Raw genomic sequence first — 22,269 nt, 5'->3', positions numbered from 1 at the left:
GCCAGCCCAGGGTATTTCTTAAAGATTTGCAATCTCTCCATGTTTGCAGTTGGCTTTGTAGGAGGAGATTCTAATTGTAGCCAGGGCAGCTGTTTGTTTCACCTTCCCCAGAGGGCTTCAGCAGTGTGGGGAAAACAAAGAACAACACAGACAGATTTTTTATTATTTGTTGCTTTTAATTTCTTTTCTGGCTGACTCCTGTTCTTCTGCATCTTAAAACATACCAACAAACAACAAAAGCCCAAAACACTTAGATTATGCAAAAGCATATTATTAGCTTGGCAGAAACTGCATACCACTGTGAAGAACAGAGGATCTTCACCTTTCTCCTTTCACTTCTAGTTGGGTAGTTTTAGGAAAAGACCATTAAAATCACTAGAATAGCACCCTTAAGTAAATGCCAGATTTGACATTTGTAGAGGGTTTTGAAAAGTACTGAGGGCAAGCCCACCTCTGGCACACAAATTGCTACAAGAGAACTTATTTTTTGCACTGTTTCAATAAAATTCAGCAACAAAAACTGATTCACTTTCAAAAAACAGGTACAAGGTCATAAACTAACTCCATAGTGTTCCCTTCTCTTCACTAAATAGCCCTATCTCCAATTTTCAGCCTATATTCAGAGCTACAGGGCATAATTAAAATATATCAAGTCAATTCTCCATTTTTCATAGGAATATCTAATGGTCTTTGATATGTTCAAGTTGCTCATCCCTTCTGAGTTAACATCAGAAATACCATAAAAAATAATCCATAATCAAAAGGCAATTACTCTGCCAGGGTAGGAAAAGTTCTAATGAGAAGTATTGAACGTAACTAGAAGCTGCACTGATGAATACGATTTGAAAGAGACAGACATTTTCAAGCAGTGTGTTGTTATGGGACGTGCTTCCTTATGCTAGTACAGTTCGGTAGAAAGCTTCGGAACATGAACACTGTCTTCAAACTGCAATGTCTTATCCACCTTATAGTGTGTGTACATGATATGTAATTTTCCTAAACTTTTAACCTCTCCTTTGTTTTCCCACGTGTTAGAACTCCTTTTTCCTGCCTTGGGAAGAAAAAAAATCAGCTGCATTTATATAAGCGTCCTGCCAGAGATTAACCCTAATCTCATGTTTAATACTTTTGAAACCATGGATGTTATTTGCAACGATTACAGGCTTTTCTAGTTGTAGTATTCTTACTATATGCTATCTCCTAAAGAGTCACAGTTAGTAGATAGATGGTGTTTCAAAGCTGCATGATATATAAGGAACAAAGGCACAAAGGCTTTCTTACATCCTGCTTTAGAAAGGGGGGGGATATTGCAAGAAGGGCTCTTGTAGATCGATGACTCCTACTTGGAAATTTGCAGTTTGTGTCACCGGGCACTGATGGCTCTCAAAGCTTTTTTCACTTGATCTAGCCAGAGGTTGCAGGAGTCCCTCAGAAGTGGACCAGAGAGATCTAAAAGCCTAAGCCTGCCTTTCTAATGTTTCTGAAAGCACTGAATCATCAAACCCACAGATAGGAGAGATAGGTTTGTAAAGCATTCCTGTAGCCTGGAAATCACACTGCCTCCACTTCAGTAAAAATTTCCTTGTGTGTACCCAGCTGGCATTGAAGTGAATAAAGCTTCACCACTTTGGAATATGAGATCCTTTGTGCCAGGTAATTACTCTAATTTAAAACATCCTCCAGTATACATCTGACCAGGCATTCTCAATTTCTCAAGGCTGATTATATCTTAATAGAAGGAATGCCATTTGGACACTTGCCTTGCCATGTGCTCATGCAGCTATTTCTCCTGTTCTTCAGCACACCACTGTGACAATCATTTGCATGGAAAGCTATCAGTACGAAATTGCCTAAGCATTTTTGTCACAGTATTTTAGGGCAGTTAAATAGGAAGAGGATAAAGAAGATACTTCTGAGGGTGGCATCCTGTCTGGTCACTTTTACTGTATAGAAGTTAGGAGTTTTGTCTATGTGAATAGATTTTCTCCGTAGTCAGTTTAGAGGAATGGGCACCACCAGATGGGAAGGCGGTGGCCGTCCAGGAACAGGTTGCTGGGCTGGGTGTAATGGAACACCCTGCCGAGGAAGCAGTGAGCTGCATGAGATGTGGAGGGCGAGGTTAGGAGAGCTGAGTAAACAGCCAGCTCTTTGTAGAATTTCTGCCAGAGCTCAGAAATCAAGTCTGTAGGTTCTCTTTGGAGGGAAAATGCCTGTCTGCGGCCATCCATCTATCTCTTTCATTGTTTATACTTCTGCAGGTTCCAGAGCTGAAGGGACAGAGTCTCCAAACAGCCCTTCTCAGTTGTCATTTGAAAATTTTCCAGTATGTGAGCTTGAGAACCCTTGTGTCGCTGCTGCTGCTGCAGCACTTCTGCTATCTCAGAAATAGATTTCTTTGGCACAGAAACTGTTAATCTTTGATGTGGTACAAGATTAATTTGACATCTGATTGCAATCGTATTTCCATTAAAAAAAATTAACCCAACCTATAACTCAACACACAAGTCAAACTTTAAACAAAGAGCTCTGTTAACTATTATTTTAATAATTGTTTCCCACTAGCTCCTTTTAATTTTCTTGATCCTTTGAAATTCTTGGCTCCAGATGGAAACATTAGCTATTATGAGAGAAGTGTGAATGTGTTATATGCCTGGCCAAACTTAAGGGGAACTTGAAAGTTTCATAAAAGATCCCATTTTCCTGGAATTCCCCGACTTTAGGTGGGCTGAAATGGGTCTGTATGAGCTTATCTCAAAGTTTTCACTCTGTGTTTCAGAAATAGAAGGGTCTTGTGTTAACCTCAGGGTGCCCTCTAGCCATCCTTTGCTCATTTCTTAATGTCTTTAAACTATTATTTTGAAAGAAAATTTCTGTAGTTGGTGAGAATATCTTGACTACCCCCCAAAAAATTAGTTTCTATTACAATTGATGGATTTAGGGCACAGAGCCTAAATATAGCTTACCCTCACGGTCTAAGTTGGGACCTCTGTGACCGATCTGTTAATAAGAAATTGGAAACTCAAATCCCATGGGAAATTAAAATTGTGGAAGTACTCTTATCTATGTTTAATCTGAAAGATATTTCATATATGTAGGGCTAAATAAACATATAGCTGCAATATTTTCTCTCTATAAAACAGGATTAAAAAAGGGGTTTAAGAAACATCAAGTTAATAAGATTTGGGAGCACTTTTGCCCTTTTGTGTGAGTAATGAATTATTTACAGTATGTAGCCCTAGACAGCTGGCACAAAACTGATATTCCCAGAGTAGAGAACCAATAAAAGTCTTTATTTCCTTTGCTGTGTACAAAAAGCAAAGGAAATAGAAATGAAGCAAAAAGGATGTTACGTAGAGAAACAAACAGCATTACCAAAAAGCGGTTGAATTACTTCCTCGGTGTTCTATCAACATGCCTACCAGTTCTTCAAACAGTTGCTGTCTGGCTCATGCACAGAAAATGCCTGTTCGTGCCTGAATCATTCCTGTTGGTCAGACCTCCTGCGCACTTTTTCCTCAAGAAACAGCAAAAAGCGTTCAAACAAGCAAACTGTCACCCCAAATACATTTCCGGGTTATCAGTTCTACTGGAATAATTACAAAGGAGTGAGCAACAACTGGGAGCAGAGATGCATAGACACATACAAGTTAAATAAAAAAAATAATTAAAAAAAAATTTAGTCATAAATTTATTCCTAGCTTGCTTGGGGTAGTTAGGGAGCCCTATGTGATAGCCCTTTGTCCAGTGCAATCTAACCAAAACATACAGCAGAAAAACACCTGCCTGCCATGGTCAATTTCTTAATTTGTCCACCTGTGAATTTATCCAGCTTTAGAGGTTTTTTTACCTTCTTGATTTTGACCCTCTAGCCTTTCTCATTTACTAAAAGTTTTCCACAGCTGTGACTGGAGGAAGGAAAATACCCACTTCTATCCAGGTAATAAAAATAACAGCAGTAAAACTATTTAACAGAATTGCACAAGAAAAGTTATTGACTCATTCCTCCGTTTTCCTACTCAGAATTGCTTAACTTTGGTGGCAGTTAATTCTTTTAATTCCTATTCAGTTTGTTTATTTCTAACTTCTTGATTTATCTGGAACCATTTGCCAGGGGAATTTTTGGAGGCTCCATCACTAGAGGTCTTCAAGGTCAGGTTAGACAAACAACTGTCAGCAGGGCACAGAGGTATGGATGGAAGAGAAGGTGTGTTAAGGTCCTTTCCTGCCCTATTTCTGTAATAGTAATCAGAAAAGCCCAATTTTATGATATTTTGCTAAAAGCTGGCCTGATTCTGCTCTCATGCAGAGGTCATTTGGGAATAACCACTTAGGGCAGCGAGACAAATTCAGTACTTGAGATCAGAAAAGGGATTTTTGAAGGGGAAGAGTTTAAAAAAGAAAAGCAAGGTTAAGAAGGGAAGTGAGATTGTAGCAGTACCTGGGTTCTGTGGTACCAAGTGCACTTGTGTCATTCAGACTGGGTATACGCTCGTCTGAGACTGAGATCATTGGCCTGTGTCAGGGATGCTTCACAGAACTTAACGGATCCAATATAGCTCAGTAATTTCTTTCACTTTTCCTGTCTCCTCCAATATCTCTCCTTGACGCAGTCCCTTCCCCAAACAGGGGCTCTGCTCAACTTAATACACACTGTAAACAGGAAATACCAAGTCTTGCCCCACATTTAGAGCATTGCTAGTGCTTTCATGATGTTAAGAAACTGATTTTAGTCTCGTTTTATTTACTAAGTTTATGGCATGTATTCTTTGAGGTCCAGGGAGCAGTGCTGGTGTAAATGGTGTAACAAGAACCACACAGCTCATGCACAACTGTAGGTCTTTTAAAATATGCAGTAATCTGGGTGAAGCAGGGGAGCTTCAGGTAACTGAATGACTTTGTTCCAGTATGTTAAGCAGTACTGGCACGTCAGTCTGAGTCGGTATGTGCCTTTCTGCTGAGCTGCTGTCCAACGGATCGATCAGGGCAGCTGTCTAGGGCTGCTAGAAACCAGTAAGATCTTCCATTGTGTGCAATATAAACACATTTGTTGCCAACTGTAAGCATAGGATATTTTTAGCTAAAGCTTCTTGAGGTGGAAAGTGGACTCAACTATTCCTAAATTGCTCATGGTATAGGAGCTTTTGTTCCAGAATAATACAACTTTATTCTGAGTGTCTATAATCTGCTCTCAATTAATTTCACATGAAACACTTGTAAGTGCTCCCACACAGGAAGATTATCAAGACTTGGTACTGACTTTTGAATTCACAGCCTGCTATCCTCAGAATTGATTTCCATGTATAGATAAATCCTTGCAACTGGACAAACCCACAAATGCTATAATGGCACCTTTTTGATGGCATGTTATTCCACAGATGCCATTTGAGAATGTTTTGATTCTGCTACAAGAGTGAGTTTTTGTGGTACTTGTACTTCAACTGAAATTTGCCATTGTCAGTTGACAAGTTCTCAGTATGTTGGTTGGCCCGCAGAGCATCAGTGGCTAAACTTGGTATATCTGCTTATTATGTTCCTATTGTAATACTGCTTGGAGATCAGGTGTCTTCTGAACATAGCACTAGTGGTCCAGTCAGCCAGGGCTTTCTATCCTGGATGACCTAAAGGTTGCAACCGAGCCTAATTAAGCTGTTACTGAGAGCTGCAAGGATGCTATCAAATTGAAATCTGCCAAAGGCATGGATATATATATAGCTGATACAAACATATAACAGCATATAGACAATTCGAGTGCAGATTTCATGTAGTGGAAAAAATAAGGAGACTTATGAGTTGCTGGGCCTATATGACCTATAGTAAACAGCGTAGCCATAGAATGCTTTCACTCTGTGTATATACATGCACCTGCCTCACTGTCCCATGCCCCAGAACCATAGTGTGCCTCCTTCTCTGTTGTGTTCATAAGTAAAGTTTGAAAAGGTTAATGTGGTGTCAGTTGTTACAAAAAATAGAAAATGTCTGAGTACTGTATCATTTTCATCTTCATCACTTTATGCGTGGTCTGGGCCTACCTTTTTAGACATTAACTGCACATTGCATGGGTGCTGCCCTGGTGCTCATCATGCTGCTGCTGCAGGGATTCGGAAATGTTAATGACAGTCGTCGTCTTCACAGCCTACAGCAATACTGCCCTGCTGTAAAGCCTAGGAACTGAAGCATAAACAAGAGACTAGAAAAAGTATTGATTTCAGGTGTTTGATTTTTTGAAAATACCCCTCCCCACCTTCTCCCACTTATCCTCAGTTGCTTATTGCCATTTTGCTTTTCAAACAGGATGGTTTCTTCCTCTTTCCACATGACTGGGATACTGGGAAAGAATTTTCTTGCTCTCAGCTCTAGTGGCAGGGAAGCCTTCAGTGTGCACAAAAAACAACTGAAAGGAAAGTCTACTAAACAGATTTAGGGGAAATTCATAGACTTCGAGGAAACTAAAACCCCAACATTGTAGCAAAACCACATATGGTTCCAAGGAAGTGTAATTTTCATACACCTGTTCTGACAAGAATTATAAAGCAAGGATTCCAAGTTAATATTAAATCAACAACTGCTAGAAGGAGGACATACGGTCAGTCAGGCATATTGCCTTTATTTTCTGCTGTCATTCTAAAGTAGGATTGCAGGCTGTTGCTTTCTATATCAGTGTGTACTGAAAGTCTGATTTTTAGACAAAAATCTAAATGAACATAGAAGGTTTTAAGGAACAGACTTGCTAATAATGTAGGGCAGGCAAGCACTGTCCACCGAAGCTAAAAACCAGTCAAATGCACACATTCCCTCTAGATAATTTCAGAGTACCAGAATTCTCAGACTAATAACAGTTCATAGCTTAGCAAGAATAATTTTTGAGCATTGACTGTCAATAGAGCATAACTAATGTGTTTTTTACCTTGGAAGCCCATACATGCACTAATCAGAGGGCTTTCACTGAAACTGTGCCTCATTTGAAATCTGTGGTGTTAACTCCTTCATCACTATTCCAATTTCTCATCTAATTGCCAGATTTAAAGGGAGACACATAGTAAGCTTCCACAGAGCTGGAGTATCTTATTTTGGTTTTGGAGATATTGAATGTAACCAGTGATGGGAAGACAATAGCTAAGGACACCAAATTAATCATGCCAGAATCTCAGATTCAAAAGTATTTAGGTTTCAAACTAAGCTGAGCTCCGTAGTACATACAAACTCAACTTCCTAACAGGAAGGTATAGAGAACACAAAGTCAAGACTCTTCTTGGACATGTAGAATGAAAAGATGAGAGGCAAAATGGGCACAAGTTGCATCAAGAGAAATTCCAATTAGGTATTGGGAAGAAATTTTTAACCTTGAAAGCAGTGATGCATTGCAGCAGAAGCTCAGAGAGGTTGTGAAATATCCATCAAAACATGTCGGGACAAGGTCCTGAATAATCTTATCTAATCTGGCCCTGCTTTGGGGTGGGGGTTAAACAAGAGGCCCTTCAGAGATTTCCTCCAAACTTTTGTGATTCTAAAATCACAAAATATGTAAGTAGCATACTTTTGGGTCTAGAATACAAAGCAAGTCTGAGAGTAGAAACTGAAATACAGTTACTGTTCCCAAGGCTATGTGAATTAAAATACAAATAATTCAGAATATACTGTTATCAAAGAGAAATGCTTCAGATCCATATTGACATAAATGAGGTAAAAATCAGTTTTTCAGCTGTTAAATTGTATCTTTCTCTTTTTTTTCCAGCTTACCTTCAATCTAATCAGGTAATGGGCTGGGGAGAGAAGGCAATTGAACTACGCTCTGTGGAAACAGGAAATCTGGAAGGAGTATTTATGCACAAGAAAGCACAGAAGCTAAAATTTCTATGTGAAAGAAATGACAAGGTATGGAGATGACTACAGTGTGGTGATTTAGCAAAAATGAGTGATGGCTGACTATGACACTAAGACCATTTAATTTTTGTAACTTTGTTTTTACATTGGTTATTTCTTACCTTAGTATAATTTCCCCATTCAAAGCAAATGTAGTCACTGACCCCACAAAGCACACACTATGCATATTCCACACTTTCACGCAACCCTACTTTAGCCAGCTCTGTTATAACTCCTGTTGCACCCAGCTTTAACTGATACCAGAGGTGATAACATACAGACACTGCTAACTGGGTGGACTCCAGCACAACAGGTGTACTGGGGAGGGCTGGTGAGCCAGCCTTGATAATGCCCAATTACAAGACTGCTTCTCCTGGGCTACCCAAATTACAGCCAATTCCAAGCAGCCATCACGAAAAACAAAACAACAAACAAAACAAACAAACAAGCAAAACCACACCACACAAAAAACACCAGTGCTCTAATATTTGAGATACTGCAGACACTAGAGTATGCATAATCAAGTATGATTGTTGCATTTAGCAGTGCTCGATAAATTTTCTATGAAACCTGCTTAGTCACACTGACATATTTAGAAAACTGGGGCCCCGAAACTGTTTAGATTAATTATTTTTAAATGTTCTCTTGTGTCTTTCCAAATAGGAAAAGAAGTACATAAAAATATACCCAGTTGTACCACAAGCATAGTTTTACTTTTAAAAGTTTCTTATGGGATTAAAATTGAACTGTGAGATAAATATATATATATATATATATATCTCCTTGTATTTGGGACTGTGGCATTCTCTCAGATTTCACATATGGGTAAAAATATTCTCATAAATGTAGACTGACAGTAGCATATCTCTTTTTTTTTTTCTCTTTCAAGGTGTTCTTTGCATCTGTACAGTCAGGAGGCAGCAGTCAAATATATTTTATGACTCTTGGTCAAAATGTACTATTCAACTGGTAAATCACTTCAAAATGAAGGATGATTTGAAATTCCCTGTAGGTAGCAGTGTAAAATGCTTGGAGGTAATATATGCAAATTTGCACTTTTTACCTACAAAGATTTTGTCATTATTAACTTATAAAAATTCATATTCTTTCAGTTGGGAAAGAATTCCATTTTCCTGTCAAAGTATTGCAAACCTGTTTGTCTTGTAAAATATGTTGCAAACCAAGATTGTATTCACAGCACCAGGAGAGAACAACTTTAATGAAGAACGTAGCCAACTGAAGAGGTTCCTGTACTCTGAAACGTATACAGTTTCATTTTCACAGATGATGTAATGTTGTCTTGAACTGAAGTCTTTCTTTTTTTGGACAGCAACATCTGTAAGTAGATAAAAAAACACAAACAAGCTAGGTCACAAATTGGCATCTACTTTATTTTGAACTGGGTTTTGGCTTGTTTTGCATTTTAAGCAAGCTGTCACCGTTTTACCAAGACACAGTTGCCCAAGTCTTATAACAGGTGAAAGAGCAAGTGTTCATGATGGGGCTTAACGCAGATTGGGATGCTTGAGGGATCAGTTGTATCCTGTGCTAGGCAGACAGGTGCATTTCACTGCAGAGCTGTAAAAGCAGCTACGTCTAGACATCTGCCCCATCTGGTAGATCTTACAAAATGCAGGGGACAGACTTCATGTTTCTCTCAGGGCTGGATGCCTGAGCCCGTAGACACAGTTACTGTAGAATGTATTTGTAAAAATAGTTCAAATACTAGTTTGTCAAAATCATATGTGCATAAAGCCTTGTGGACCTGAACCTGTAACTTTTTTTCAAACATGGGACCCGCACTCATATGAGCTGATTTAAAGGCACTACCCATGTATATAAGGGCACAGGACCAGGCACCATCTTTTCTTCCCTTCTTGCTCTTTCAGCATCAAGTCTTTCGTGTATTTGTGTGTAAATATATTCTTTCCACAATGGATGTTAAGATTAACAAATGTATTCTTAATATAGTTATGAAAATATCCAAAGAGTTAATCTATTATAAATAGAAAATATAAATAATTTCAGGTGCTTTCTATGCTAATTACATCTAAATAAAGCTGCATCCACTAGTGTTATTGGTGCCAGTGTTTCTGCATAAACTCTGTTCTCAGGGGCTTTATAACTTGGCCATAAAACTATACAGATATTATACATATATATATACACACACTATATCATATACTATGATTAAATTGTAGGGTTTAATGCAATCCTCATTTAGGTGATTTTCGGATGTGCTTTGAAAATGGAAAGCATCAAATGTAATACAAAAGAGCTCATTCCAGACATGATACAGTATGGATGACACTGTAAGCAAAAGTGAAATTGCTAGCTACAGTGTTTGAAAATAGTTGTTTGTTTGTTTGTTTGGTTTTTTTACTTGAAATATGTGATACTGAAAGGTGCAGGGAAAGTGCATTGGAATATCTGGTCATCTACCTCAAGGATGTTCATTCAAAATTGATGAAGAAGGCAAGAAAGAAAGTTGTTAAAACTGGTAGCTGTTTTGTATAGTATGTCAGGTCAAGTTAGTGTTGGCAGTCATGCTGTGACTGACAGGTGCTGTGATTGCAACCATCAGCCCCAGAACTGGCGTCCTTGTATATGTCAGCAGAGAATCAAATTAGGGGCTAATCATCCTTTGCCCCCTTTCCTGTGTTGGCACCTCAACAGCTGCAGGCAGGTCAGAGATGCCTACACTGTTGCTGCCCGTGTTCTTTGGCTATGTGGAGGACTGCACTTTCCAAAGCTATTAGCCTAGCACTTTTCACAAGCACTAGTGTATCTCAAAATGTATAGGTTTTTTATGAAGTATTTTCCCTTTAAATGTTTTAACTTACAGAAAAATAAGCCTAAGGCCACGCTAAAAAATATGTGCAGTTAAATACTCAAAGTGGTTCTTAATGTATGCAAGTAATCACTTTGGATGCAGGCTTAAAATTTGAATGCTACACTGTGCTCAGGCAGAGCTATGTGAAAACAGGAGGTCTCTGTCTGTTTGTAGTAATGTTCCTACCTGTTGCCAATGCTAGGTCTGGGACAAATGAGCAAAACGTGGCTTGGCTCCCATGCTACTCAAAACTGGACTTTTTTGTATCCACACAAAAAAACAAAAATAAAAACAAAACCAAAAATAATAACAAGAATAAACAATGAAGACATGACTGAAACCAAAACAAAAAAAAAAGCCACACACACAAAACTAAACAAACCCAAGCCTGTAACACCTGTAACAGAAACAGAGATGAAAGTTACAATTACAGGCAAAAAAATAATCTGCAGACAATCAGAAATACAACTTAATTGCTTTCAACTTAAAAGTCTAAGAGTGAGAAGGAAGAACAGCTTTCATTTTGCACCCAGTAGGTGTGCAAAACTTTCTTGCAAAACTGCTACTGCTATAAGCAATCAGTGATCCAGGCTGCCCTATATTATTTTCTAAAGTGTGCTTATCATAGCAGCTTCTGCACTACATGGGATGCATGTGAATTTTTTCCCTCTCCTATTTTCGTGTCAACAGATAGGAGGCAGATTTTTTTTTTCCTGATGCTAGGCACAAGTTAAACAGAATTTAGCAGAGAACAGTGGGAATTTAGAACAACTGATTTCAACAGAATAAAGAAGCAAATGTGATCAAACTTGTTTAATATTATTGTAACAGAAAAGCTTGATAGTAAGTTGACAAGCTGTAAAGATGTTTAGCTCCATACCAAGAGGGGAAAAAAAACATCAAGAGAGCAAATGTGCACTATTACATTGATATTTTAATTTTTCATTTTTCTTCTATTTTCTCTCTATCTATGATTCAAGGCAGTGGGTTAGATTTTCATCTGTCACTTTGCACAAAACTATTGGAACTATTTGGGTTACATCCATGTGTAAACATGGAAAGAATGAAGTCCTTAGAGGTGAATGCTTTGAAAGGACTTAGAAGTGGTATTGCAAATAGCAATAGCAACTAGATGCAACAAGGAGAAGACTGTGGCTTTTTTTTTTATTAAGAGAAAATCAGAACAGTTGAAAATGAGAAAGAGCCCAGAGATGTTGAGAAGAGTAACAGAAGAGAGTGAAAGTGACTGAAGAGGCAAGAAAAGCTGAAGAAAATAAACAGGAGTAGCCAAAGGGGAGTGAGTGGATGTCTGGAACAGTGTATTGCTGTAGGAAGAATTAAGAAAAGGAGTTAAGGGATGTTAAGGAAAAGGAAGTAACCAAAGAAATGGAAAGTTATCGGGAGTGACCAGGTGGTCTGAACACTGAATGAGTGTTCTGAAAAACTGTTCAGCTCAAAGCGAAAGTTCAAAGGCGGGAAGAAAAAAAAATTCCAGAGACACAAGTTTATCCTGACATAAATTTAACTATGCAAAATGTCTATCAGATTTGTAGTTTCATTTTGTGAGGTGTTCCTCTAGCTGTACCCTTTCACTAACTTTTAAAATCAAGGAGTGAACTGCTTAACAATGAATTTTTCTAGTGATGTCACTTTGATGTGAACAAATGCTATAAGGGCAGAAGGGCAGAATGTTAAGGATCCCTGTCAGTAATCCTTTGGTACATGCAGTATCCTAATGGCAGGTGGTGCTCTTAATCTTATATTTGCCAAACAAGATTGTGCTAATAACTGCAGCAAGATAGTATTGTATGTGCCTGCTTTCATTTTAGGAACGGTGAACTCTATTCCGCAGCCTGAACCTTGACACATGACTTTAAAACCTGGGAACGACACAAGCCTCTGTACAAATGTATTGTTCCCTAATGTTGAAATTGTACAACTGAAACAGTAATAAAAAAATACTCTGAAAATCAACACTAATATTGTGCTTGTAAAATTCTGTTCTATTCACATAAACTATTGTAAAAATGATAAAAACTTTTGTTATTGTTTTCCAAATCCGGTCAGTATCCCTAGGGAAACATCTACATCTGCCTATAGAGACAAAATGAATTTATTTCCTTGCAGTGGATAAAGATGTTGAGATGACAGTGTGAGATTTCAGCCTAGACGGAGTGCCAGTAAGGGTGACAGCCAGTGTTGTGCTGTCTGTGCTCTGATGAGCTTCACAAGTGAGTTTCTGTGCTGCCGCCTTTCTCTTTACAGAAATAGCCAGTGGGATGAGGGCAGCAGAACTAGAGTGAAATGACAGCTTGCAGTCACTGACACTGCAGGAACTGGCTTTTGTGCATGTGTATTGGCCTGAACGCTAGGTTACCCCAGTTCACTTTTTCTCAGGTATGCTCATGCAGCCTTTGTTGCTGCATATAAAACGTATTGGTATACATGATGGGAAGTGTGATAGCATGTTGTAGCTGCACCGCCTAAGAGCAAGAATTAGGAAACTGACCAATTATGCCAGTTTTTGGAGTTGGAAAGGGTGAGGGCATGAGGCAAGATTTACCTTAATTTTCTAAAATGAAGAGTACCTTTCATCAATGTTATATGTCTTTTAAGCTAGCAGAGCATGTTGTTTCCAGCATTTAATGTATGGAGTGGAATCTGTATCATAAACTTAAAGATATAACCAATCAAGCGACCATGATATAGCTTAGTTTTTCCAGTCATTACTGTTCTTTCCACCAAAAGTTACTTCTGAAGTTCAGTAATACAGTACACCTGGAAACTTCAAATGAGTTTCACTCCTCAGCACAAGAGGAAATACATCAGGCTTCAGTTCCAGTACAATTCCATCTGTTGGACGGGAGATTTTTTTTTCTCTCCTTTTTATTTGCTTACCTCCTTTAAAATCAGGAAGAATTGTAGTAGAGAAAAGCAAGAATTCTGGCTTCCTTCTTTAGCTGTGATTCACTTCTGCACCAATCACTGCTATGAAAAAAAAAAAGCACAGTGATTCATATATGTATGATTACTGGATTGGGAGAGGTAATTAATGTTGTGGAAAAATCTTATCAAGAAATAATAATTATTGTTTTCTAGAACCAGCACGAAAAATCTTGTACCCAGCCCCATATATGTCAAAAGAACTGCAGGTGAGGATCCAAGGGTTTACTCTTATGAGGTGATCCTTTATTGTTTTCTGACTGTAGATGTGTGTTACCTTGCCAAAGGTTAGCAACATGAGTGAGAAGTGCTGATCTTCTCAAGACCCCGTTTTTCCCTTCCTTCTAATATTGTCAGATTCTCCAGAGAGGGGTCTAAGTTCCATCTTCTGTATCAACTATTACAGGTTCATTTCCACTCCTCCTCCCCACCCCCCTTAACTTTAGCCAAGATGGTTCTAGAGTTTCCAGGAAAGATGCTAGGGACAGTATTTGCCTTGTCCATGTTTGTTTTTACAAAATGAAACAAACTTGTATCACAAAACAACAGACAGATAAGCAAACTGGCAGGCTTTTCTACTAAAACAAAAACAAAAACAAAAAAAAAAATCAGGAACCAGGACTTGAGAAAATGGTCAGTAAACTGGTCTTTGTACCTTTTACCATTTCTGTGAAAAGTGAAGCTCATTTGCCATCTCCATTAAAACTTCCTCAGTTTTGGCTGAGTTAAAAATGTAAAAATGAATGGTCACAAGCAGCCAATATAACCTCTTACAAAAGCCTATCTCCCAGGCTCCTAGCAGGCATGCTGCTCCAGCCTGAATGGCCGGGTCATAAAAAGTTTCTATGCGGTTGTAGTTCTGAGCCCAGACTACACAGCCCAGCCAAAAAAAAAGTACTCAGAAAGGAAACACCAGCTGTTGAAATCTGAACAAGTAACACCTGATAGAAGTCTGCAGGCAAAGTAAAACTGGATGAAATGCCCAGAGATGAGAGCAAATAAAGGCTTTGGGGTTGATCTACCCTGTCTAGACTAATACTAAAACGTTATTTGTATTTTTATCCGACACATACACTAGGCTTGATCCCTATGGCAGGTGCTATAAGTAATGTCAGAGGAAGTGTTGTATGGGCTAGAACCTAAAATCTCCTCCCCCGGCCCTCACTCCTTGGCATTGATTGACATGCAGGCAGCACACCCATTTGATCAGTGGTGCGCCAGCAATCAAGAGTAGTCATCTCATCCCACCCTTAAATATAGGAATATTCTGTGGCAAATATTGACTAAACAAAAATCAAACTGCGCCCAACTATGGCACTCATTTATGAGACTACTAAGTAAAATTCAACTTATTCACAACAAAATAAAATTAGCCTTTTTCTGATCATCCTTGCTCATGATTCTCTCCCGCTCCCCATACTGGGTTGTTCAATTAAAATACTGTTAAGAAAACAAAAGGTTGCAAATTGCTAGAAACTGTACCCCCTTGGGGACACAGGATCATCCATCCATATACTGATTCATCTGATACAGCTTCTGGCGTACAAGCACATCACAGAAGAGATGCATACTGGACTCCAGAACAACTTTCTGACATCAACAGATAAGACCAGGCCCTGACTTGCTCTTTCTTAAGGTAGCAGCCAGCATCAAGCTAATACATAATTTACTTAATCCCCTCCTCCTGCACACACACACTTTATTCCAGCCCTGTATACTTTTAAGTCTGCATCTTTTGTGTTATATATTCTGTAAGGTGCTGCACAAAGTCACCATACCGGTGCCAAACGGCAGTAGCGAGATGGCCACTAAATTTTATCCAACATAAGAAAACAACCATTTATTTAGAATTTGCAAGGTAGCCAAAAAAAGCTAGGAAGGGGGGGCCATGAATTAACAGGCACTAAATGAGGAACGTACAGAATTCCTCTCTCCCTGGCAGAAACTGCCCCACCTTAAGAACCTTTCCAATTTACTGTGACTTGATAGTAGAATTGCCCTGAAAACAGTTGTATTACCTATGTTCCACCTAAAGGCACAGATAAAACAGTATCTGCCATGGTTTATCATCGCCCTGCAACAAATAGTGACAATATCTCACCACCACAAAACACACTTCTGCAAACAAAACAACGCCAGCCCAAAGTGAAAGCATCTGGGGTTTTGTCTCATTAGAGGAAAAAATAAAATATCTTCTTTAATGTATAACTATTTGTCAAACAATAGAGCTAGGCAGCAAGATTTGGCTACACTCACACACACTGCAAGTTACATAATATATCAAACAAACGGTAAATAGCTTTGTATTGTCTATTGCTATTGGAGCTTAAATGAAATGGCATTTTTAATCTTAGCTTTCTTTTGCATTTAAAAGTACTTTGTTTCATGGTACCACACTGCTCTGAAATGAAATTTATTCTCCAAAAACCATCATAAAAGCTAGCTAGTTCCTTGTTTAGACAGCTGTATTTAAGTTAACTGAAACATGAGCAAACCTGCAATCTATATAAAAGACTTCTATAGATTCTAAAACCTGCACAATAAATCACGGTTCCACATAACAAAAATGTAAGTGATCTTCCTGCTGAAAGCCCACCACTTTCTTTAACTGCTCTTCAAAGTGCATAGAGCTGATTAAAGGGCAAGAGGATGTCTGCTGGGTAATCACCTCAAATGTTAGTTTAGCATTAGTTAATCACTTCCTGTTGTTTTCTAGGTTGCTTTAACAAAAGCATCTAGGAAATAATGGTGAAATGTATTAGAAAAGCTTTTCCATTTTTGTCTTCAAAACACTTTGTGGTGAACAACAGTGTTTTACAGTAAGCTTTATGATCTCGCACAATAACTATTTTTTAAAAAATCTACAGCATCACCTTTTATTATTTTGTGCCTTTTATTTCTCCAACATATATTAAATTAACATTTAACAGAATGTCATAACGTACTCCTGTTCAGCACAGCCCATTCCTCACTGGCATTGCTATAGAGACTAACTGCTGGTTTTTCTTAAGGTGTGTTGTACATAAAACCTGAGATCCTTAGCTGCTAATTATGTCTGAGAATTTGAAACTCTATATTAATTCACCAGAGGTCGACACTGGTGCTTAGTGTAAAAAAATCATATTGTTTTCAATGATATTCTTAAATGTCTGATGGAACAGGCTCAAAGTAACAGGCTGAGCTGTTTGTTTTCATGACTGATAGGGCCATCTCCTGATGGCTCATCACCATTCATTACTGATTCTCCAAGTGTTTCTGAACTTCTGGTTTCTAATACAATCACATCCATCCCACTAGTCAGCTATGGCAGGGAAATCACATCCAGAGGAACTCATAGACACAACCAGTCATTAAAACAAGCTGTTGACATTCAGTCAGTGATAGAGATTTACCCTGAGCCAGTTTTGAAATTGGTATGTTAGCTAGACCTCTGCTGGTGAGAAAGAAGGTAACAGGATCCAGTTCCTAAGAGAGGGAACTATCTTGTATCTGAAACTGCAATACATACAAATGTATCCAAAATTATAAAGTATTAACTCTACTATCAGTCTACATCAGCCCATTATAACTCCACAAAAACTGTAACTTCATAGTTTTCATGACTGAAACCAGAGCGACTTACAATAATAACAAATCCCGACAATAGATGTACATGTAACAATTACCTCTGATATAAATAAAACACCTTTCTTCTGCAAGTCATATCACAAGCACAGACAAAAGTGGAAAGAAGCTGTGAACAGTATACAGAGTTCCTCATTATACCTACAGATTTATTTAATAGATGGAAAAAAAGTCTACACTACACCTCTCCAGTAAGGCCTGCATGTGATGTGAAATGACATCCTGTGCAACCTCAATAAAAAGGTGTTTGAGTCATGTTTGTTTTTTAAATCGTAAATACTATTTTTATCAGTCCACACAACAGATCATGTATTCACTGGGGGGAAAAAAAAAAAGACACCACATTGAAGTTTTACTCAATACCTTAGCTCCAACACAAACATCAAGAATGACTGATTTACATTTTCTCCCTAAGGAGTGCTCTGTTACATAAAATCCATAAACTCATACCATTCCTAGGGTAGTCTAAAGACCAGAAAAGGCTTGGCTTTTATACCCTCGTGTGGTTTTTCAGACTGTTTTAAATGGTTCAAGCAACAGGTTTTCCAGTTTCCCTAAGGCAAATACTCCACAGTGGCAAAGACGGTAGACCAGGAATACAACCATTCTCAACTGGGAGAACTGCATCTGGCCCAGTACATGGAGCAGCTCTGCCCAAGCTGCAGCACCACTTTGGTCTTCTGGATTTCCAAAGGCTACCTGATTTATATGGGATGTTAGGAAAACTTTATTCACAGAAAGGGTTGCCAGGCATTGGAACAGGCTGCCCAGGGAAGCGGCAGAGTCACCAACCCTGGATGGGTTTAAAAGACATGTAGATGTGGTTCTTAGGGACATGGTTTAGTGGTGCACTTGGCAGTGTTAGGTTTACAGTTGGACTCAGTGATCTCAAAGATCTTTTCCAACCTAAACAATTCTATGATTCTATAGTTTCAGGAGCCAGCACAAGATACCTCTGTTTCAACTGGGAACACAGTCATTCAGGGGCCTGGAGCACAAGTCTGATGAGGAGCAGCTGAGGGAACTGGGGCTGTTCAGCCTGGAGAACAGGAGGCTGAGGGGAGACCTTATCACTGTCTGCAACTGCCTGAAAGGAGGGTGTAGCATGGAGGGGGTTGGTCTCTTCCCTCAAGTAGCAAGTGATAGGACAAGAGGAGATGGCCTCAAGTTGCGTCAGGGGAGGTTTAGATTGGATATTAGGAAAAAGTTCTTCCCAGAAAGGGCTGTCAGGCATTGGAACAGGCTGCCCAGGGCAGTGGTGGAGCCACCATCCCTGGAGAGGTTTAAAAGGTGTTTAGACGAGTTTCTTAGGGACATGGTTTAGTGCTGGTGTTCGGTTAGGTTATTGTTGGACTCGATGATCCTGAGGGTCTCTTCTGACCGAAATGACTCTATCTTGAGGTAGAAACAATAATGAGTATTATGCACCCTGTTAAATTAAAACAAAATCAGGAACAGGTGCAGCAAAAGGTTCCCCAGGGGCCGCAGGCAATGAAAAGCCCCTTTGCCGTTCCGGAGGCCGGGGCGCCGGCAGCACAACGCGGAGCAGACGCACCAACGGCCGTGCCGTGCCGTAGCCCCCGGACTCGCTCTCTAGCGACCGATCAGCGCCAGCCCAACGCCTCGGAACTCCCCCCTCCCCGCCGCTACCCGGGTATTTATTACCGGCGGCCCCGCGGCTGCTCCTCCCACCGCTTCCTCCCTTACACGCCCGCCCCAGCCGGGCTCCCTCCGCTGCCGCCGCCTCCTGTCAACCGCCTTCCGCGCCGCCCCGGCAACGGTTCCACCGGCCCCACCCCTCCCCCTCCGCGACCGTTGGGAGCTTTGAATGGAAAGCGGCGCGCGCGCGCACCAGCCCCGCCCCCGCGCGCGCCATGGCGGCGGCCCGGCTCAGCCCGTGACAGCAGGAGGCCGCGGCCGCCGTCTCCCGCCGCCCTCCCCCGCCCCAGCAGCGGCCCGGGCCCCGGCGTTCGCCCTCGACGGCGCGGGGGGAGGGGCCGCGAGGAAGCTGTCATGCAGGACCCTACCCCGGAACGCGGCGGCGAGGAGAGGCGGGGGGCGCCGGCGAGCGGCGGCGGGGTCTCCTGGCTCCAGAGGGTCTTTGAGGAAGTGCGGGGCTCCTCCCAGCTGAGCGCGGCCCCCGCGGAGCCGCCCCCGCTCACGGTGGTGGCGGTGGAGCGGTACTTGGCCCAGGCTCCCGCCGCCGCCGCCCCGCAGTACTGGTACGACGTGACGCTGGCGGACGGCGCGCGGCAGGAGCGCTGCTACCTCGCGCCGCGCCTCAACGGCCTGGTGCAGCGCGCGCACCTGCGCGCCGGCGCGCGCCTGCGCCTCAGGCGCTGCTCGTACCTGTACGACGAGAAGCGGCTCAACTACGGGTTCCTGTGCCTGGAGGAGCTGGAGAGGGTGGGGGGCAGCGGCCACCCCGCCGCCCCGCCCCGCCCCCGCCCGCCGCCCCTCCGCGGGGAGAAGAAGCACTACCTGCCGCTGTGGAACAACGAGGACCCCTACGGAGACGTGTGGGTAGCGGACAAGCCCCAGGCGCAGGTGGACGTCGACGGTAAGCGGAGAGGAGGTGGCTGGAAAAGAAGGGGATGGAGTGTCAGGAGGATGGAGCCAGGCTCTTCTCGGTGACAACCAGTGATGGGACATGGGGCAATGCGTACAAACTGGAACACAGGAGGTTCCACTTAAATATGAGAAGAAACTTCTCAGTGAGGGTAACAGAGCACTGGAACAGGGAGGTTGTGGAGTCTCCTTCTCTGGAGACATTCAAAACCCGCCTGGACGCCTTCCTGTGTAACCTCATCTGGGTGTTCCTGCTCCGGCGGGGGGATTGGACTGGATGGTCTTTTGAGGTCCCTTCCAACCCCTGACATTCTGTGATTCTGGAGGTGGATACTGGCCCAGAGGCAGCCCCAGGGAGGCCAGCGCTGCTGAAGCTGTCCAAAGGCGCCCACAGAGATGAGTGGGCACGGTTGGTTGCGTTACTGGTGCAGCTGGGCTGGGCTCTGCTCAGAAGTGACCCTCTGGTTGTGTTGGGCACCAATATGAACATGCCATAAGTATCACAGTTTGCTTATTCATGTCACTTTGGGAGGAGTTGTGCCAGGGGAGGTTCAGATTGGATATTAGGGAAAAAATCTTCACAGAAAGGGTTGTCAGGCATTGGAACAGCCTGCCCAGGGCAGTGGTGGAGTCACCATCCCTGGAGGTATTTAAAAGGCATTTAGACGAGGTTCTTAGGGACATGGTTTAGTGCTAGAGTTAGGTTAGGTCATGGTTGGACTCGATCCTGAGGGTCTCTTCCAGCTGAAATGATGCTATGATTCTATGAGTTTTTAAACTTTATGAAATATTGACTGAAAATATGTAGCTGTGGTGCTTGCATCCAGTCTTCTGAGGTGTCAAAAACATCTATTCCAGCAGTGCTTTCTCTGTTAGGCTGTGGGACTGGGTGGTGACACGCACCTGGAAGCTGCCGCCCACGGTGCGGTCAGTGCTGAGGGGCTCAGGCTGGTCCACGAAGTCTGGTGAGGAGGGAGGTATGAGCGGGACTTCTGTACGAGTGTGATGCCCTTGTAGGCTAACACCCATGTCTTTTGTAGTAGCTCTTCTGCTAATCTGACACCCTTTCTGTGTCATTTTAAATTAAATACCAAAACAAAACTATGCTGTTTGCAGATAGCTCGGAACAGGATTTCATGGTGAATGGTATCAGCAAACGAGCCTTTGTCAACATTAAAAACATTAAGAAAATACACATATCATCCTGAGCTGTGCACTTTACTCCTGAAAACGTAAATGTTCAATCACGAATGCTCTTTTTTGTTTTGTTTTTCTTTAACCTTAGTTTCCAAGCTGACTTCTCTTGGTCAGCTGGAAATGACCTGGAGAAGCAGAGTTCACTTCAATCCACTTCTTGTGAGAGTCCTGCACAAATCTAGACTAAGGTACTACGGGAAACCAGAGAAAAAAGTGGATATGCCTTATCAGGTAAAGAGGGATAAATACATAGGTTAATGCTTGAACAAATAGCTGTAGGATATTTGGAAATCAGTATTCCATACAGTAAGCACATAAAGTTAGGATTTATGTTTTAGCTACTTTCTATTAAAACCGCTATCTTTATAAAAATGCTAAGCCCTTCACAGTAGGAAATGGTGAATTTAGTGATGGTATGTACAAACTTTAGATGTTCTTCAGTTTAGTTCAGTTGAGCTTTTTGTGAAGAAAAAAACCCAGATATTTGAAGTTTTTAGTAGCTTAGCAGCCTAAATGTTTCTGGTCTCTGTGCTTTGGAAGTTGGAGTTAGTCTGTCCTGTGGAAAAAAAAAGGGCAAACAAATTTTAACAGTTTCTATCCACTAATTCTCTCACCTGAGGACTTCCAGATAGATTGTTTTGCTGTAAAATTCTGAATGATTTTCCTAATGTGTTTTACTTGTGATATTTTTGTGTAGAGTTTCTTGAAAATGGAGACAGGAGGTGTGGTGGGTTGGTCCCAGCCAGCAACTAAGCACTCAGCAGCTGGTCACTTGCTCCTCACTGCCCTCTCCAGCGGGGTGAGGGAGAGAATTGGAAGTGCAAAAGCGAAGAAAAACACATGGGCTGAGAAAAAGACAGTTTAGTGAGGTGAAGGGGAAAAGGGAATGGTGGGGAAAAAAAAAAAAATTAAAAGGCAGGCAAGTGATGCAACGGCAATTGCTGACCACCTCTTCAGCAGCAGACCCATGCCCAACCAGCGTCTGAACAGTGGGTGCTATGGCAAGAGCAGCAGCCTTTTTTATGTCTGAGCATGATGTTACATGGCATGGACTATCCCCTTGGTCACCTCAGGTCAGTTATCTCGGCTGTGTCTCCTCCCAGGCTCTTGCCCGTCCCTGGCTGACTCGCTGGGGTGGCAGAGTGAGAAACAGAGAAAGACCTTGACCCTGTGCCCAGAGCTGATTTAGCTCAAGAAGTCAGGAGACAGATTCTACAAGCTTTTTGCTTCATGCATTCCTTCTT

The 22,269-nt window shown here is 41.4% G+C and overlaps 2 protein-coding genes and 1 long non-coding RNA gene across 5 annotated transcripts in view; 2 read left to right on the top strand and 1 right to left on the bottom strand.

The window, feature by feature from the left end:
- Window positions 1–12,654, top strand: part of NRK (Nik related kinase) — a 104,532-nt gene extending 91,878 nt beyond the window's left edge. For all 3 annotated transcript variants that reach the window (XM_065643188.1, XM_065643187.1, XM_065643186.1), the window contains 2 exons: window positions 7,733–7,872; window positions 8,750–12,654. In XM_065643188.1, coding sequence (XP_065499260.1) covers window positions 7,733–7,872; window positions 8,750–8,833 — 224 coding nt within the window. In that variant the 3' untranslated portion in view covers window positions 8,834–12,654. The remainder of the gene's footprint in view (window positions 1–7,732; window positions 7,873–8,749) is intronic.
- LOC135993370 (uncharacterized) lies at window positions 213–19,378 on the bottom strand. Its single transcript, XR_010606863.1, has 3 exons — window positions 19,288–19,378; window positions 13,592–13,681; window positions 213–9,196 (listed from the first exon to the last, which is right to left on the bottom strand). It is a non-coding gene; the product is annotated as an uncharacterized LOC135993370 (long non-coding RNA).
- Window positions 19,204–22,269, top strand: part of RADX (RPA1 related single stranded DNA binding protein, X-linked) — a 26,806-nt gene continuing 23,740 nt past the window's right edge. Inside the window, exons 1-2 of the mRNA XM_065643189.1 lie at window positions 19,204–19,820; window positions 21,114–21,256. Of these exons, the coding sequence (XP_065499261.1) occupies window positions 19,274–19,820; window positions 21,114–21,256 (690 nt within the window). The 5' untranslated portion in view covers window positions 19,204–19,273. The remainder of the gene's footprint in view (window positions 19,821–21,113; window positions 21,257–22,269) is intronic.

Source organism: Caloenas nicobarica, chromosome 12 (genome assembly GCF_036013445.1).
Source record: "Caloenas nicobarica isolate bCalNic1 chromosome 12, bCalNic1.hap1, whole genome shotgun sequence".
NCBI classification, from domain to species: Eukaryota; Metazoa; Chordata; class Aves; order Columbiformes; family Columbidae; genus Caloenas; species Caloenas nicobarica.
This window is presented reverse-complemented; position numbering and strand designations above follow the sequence as displayed.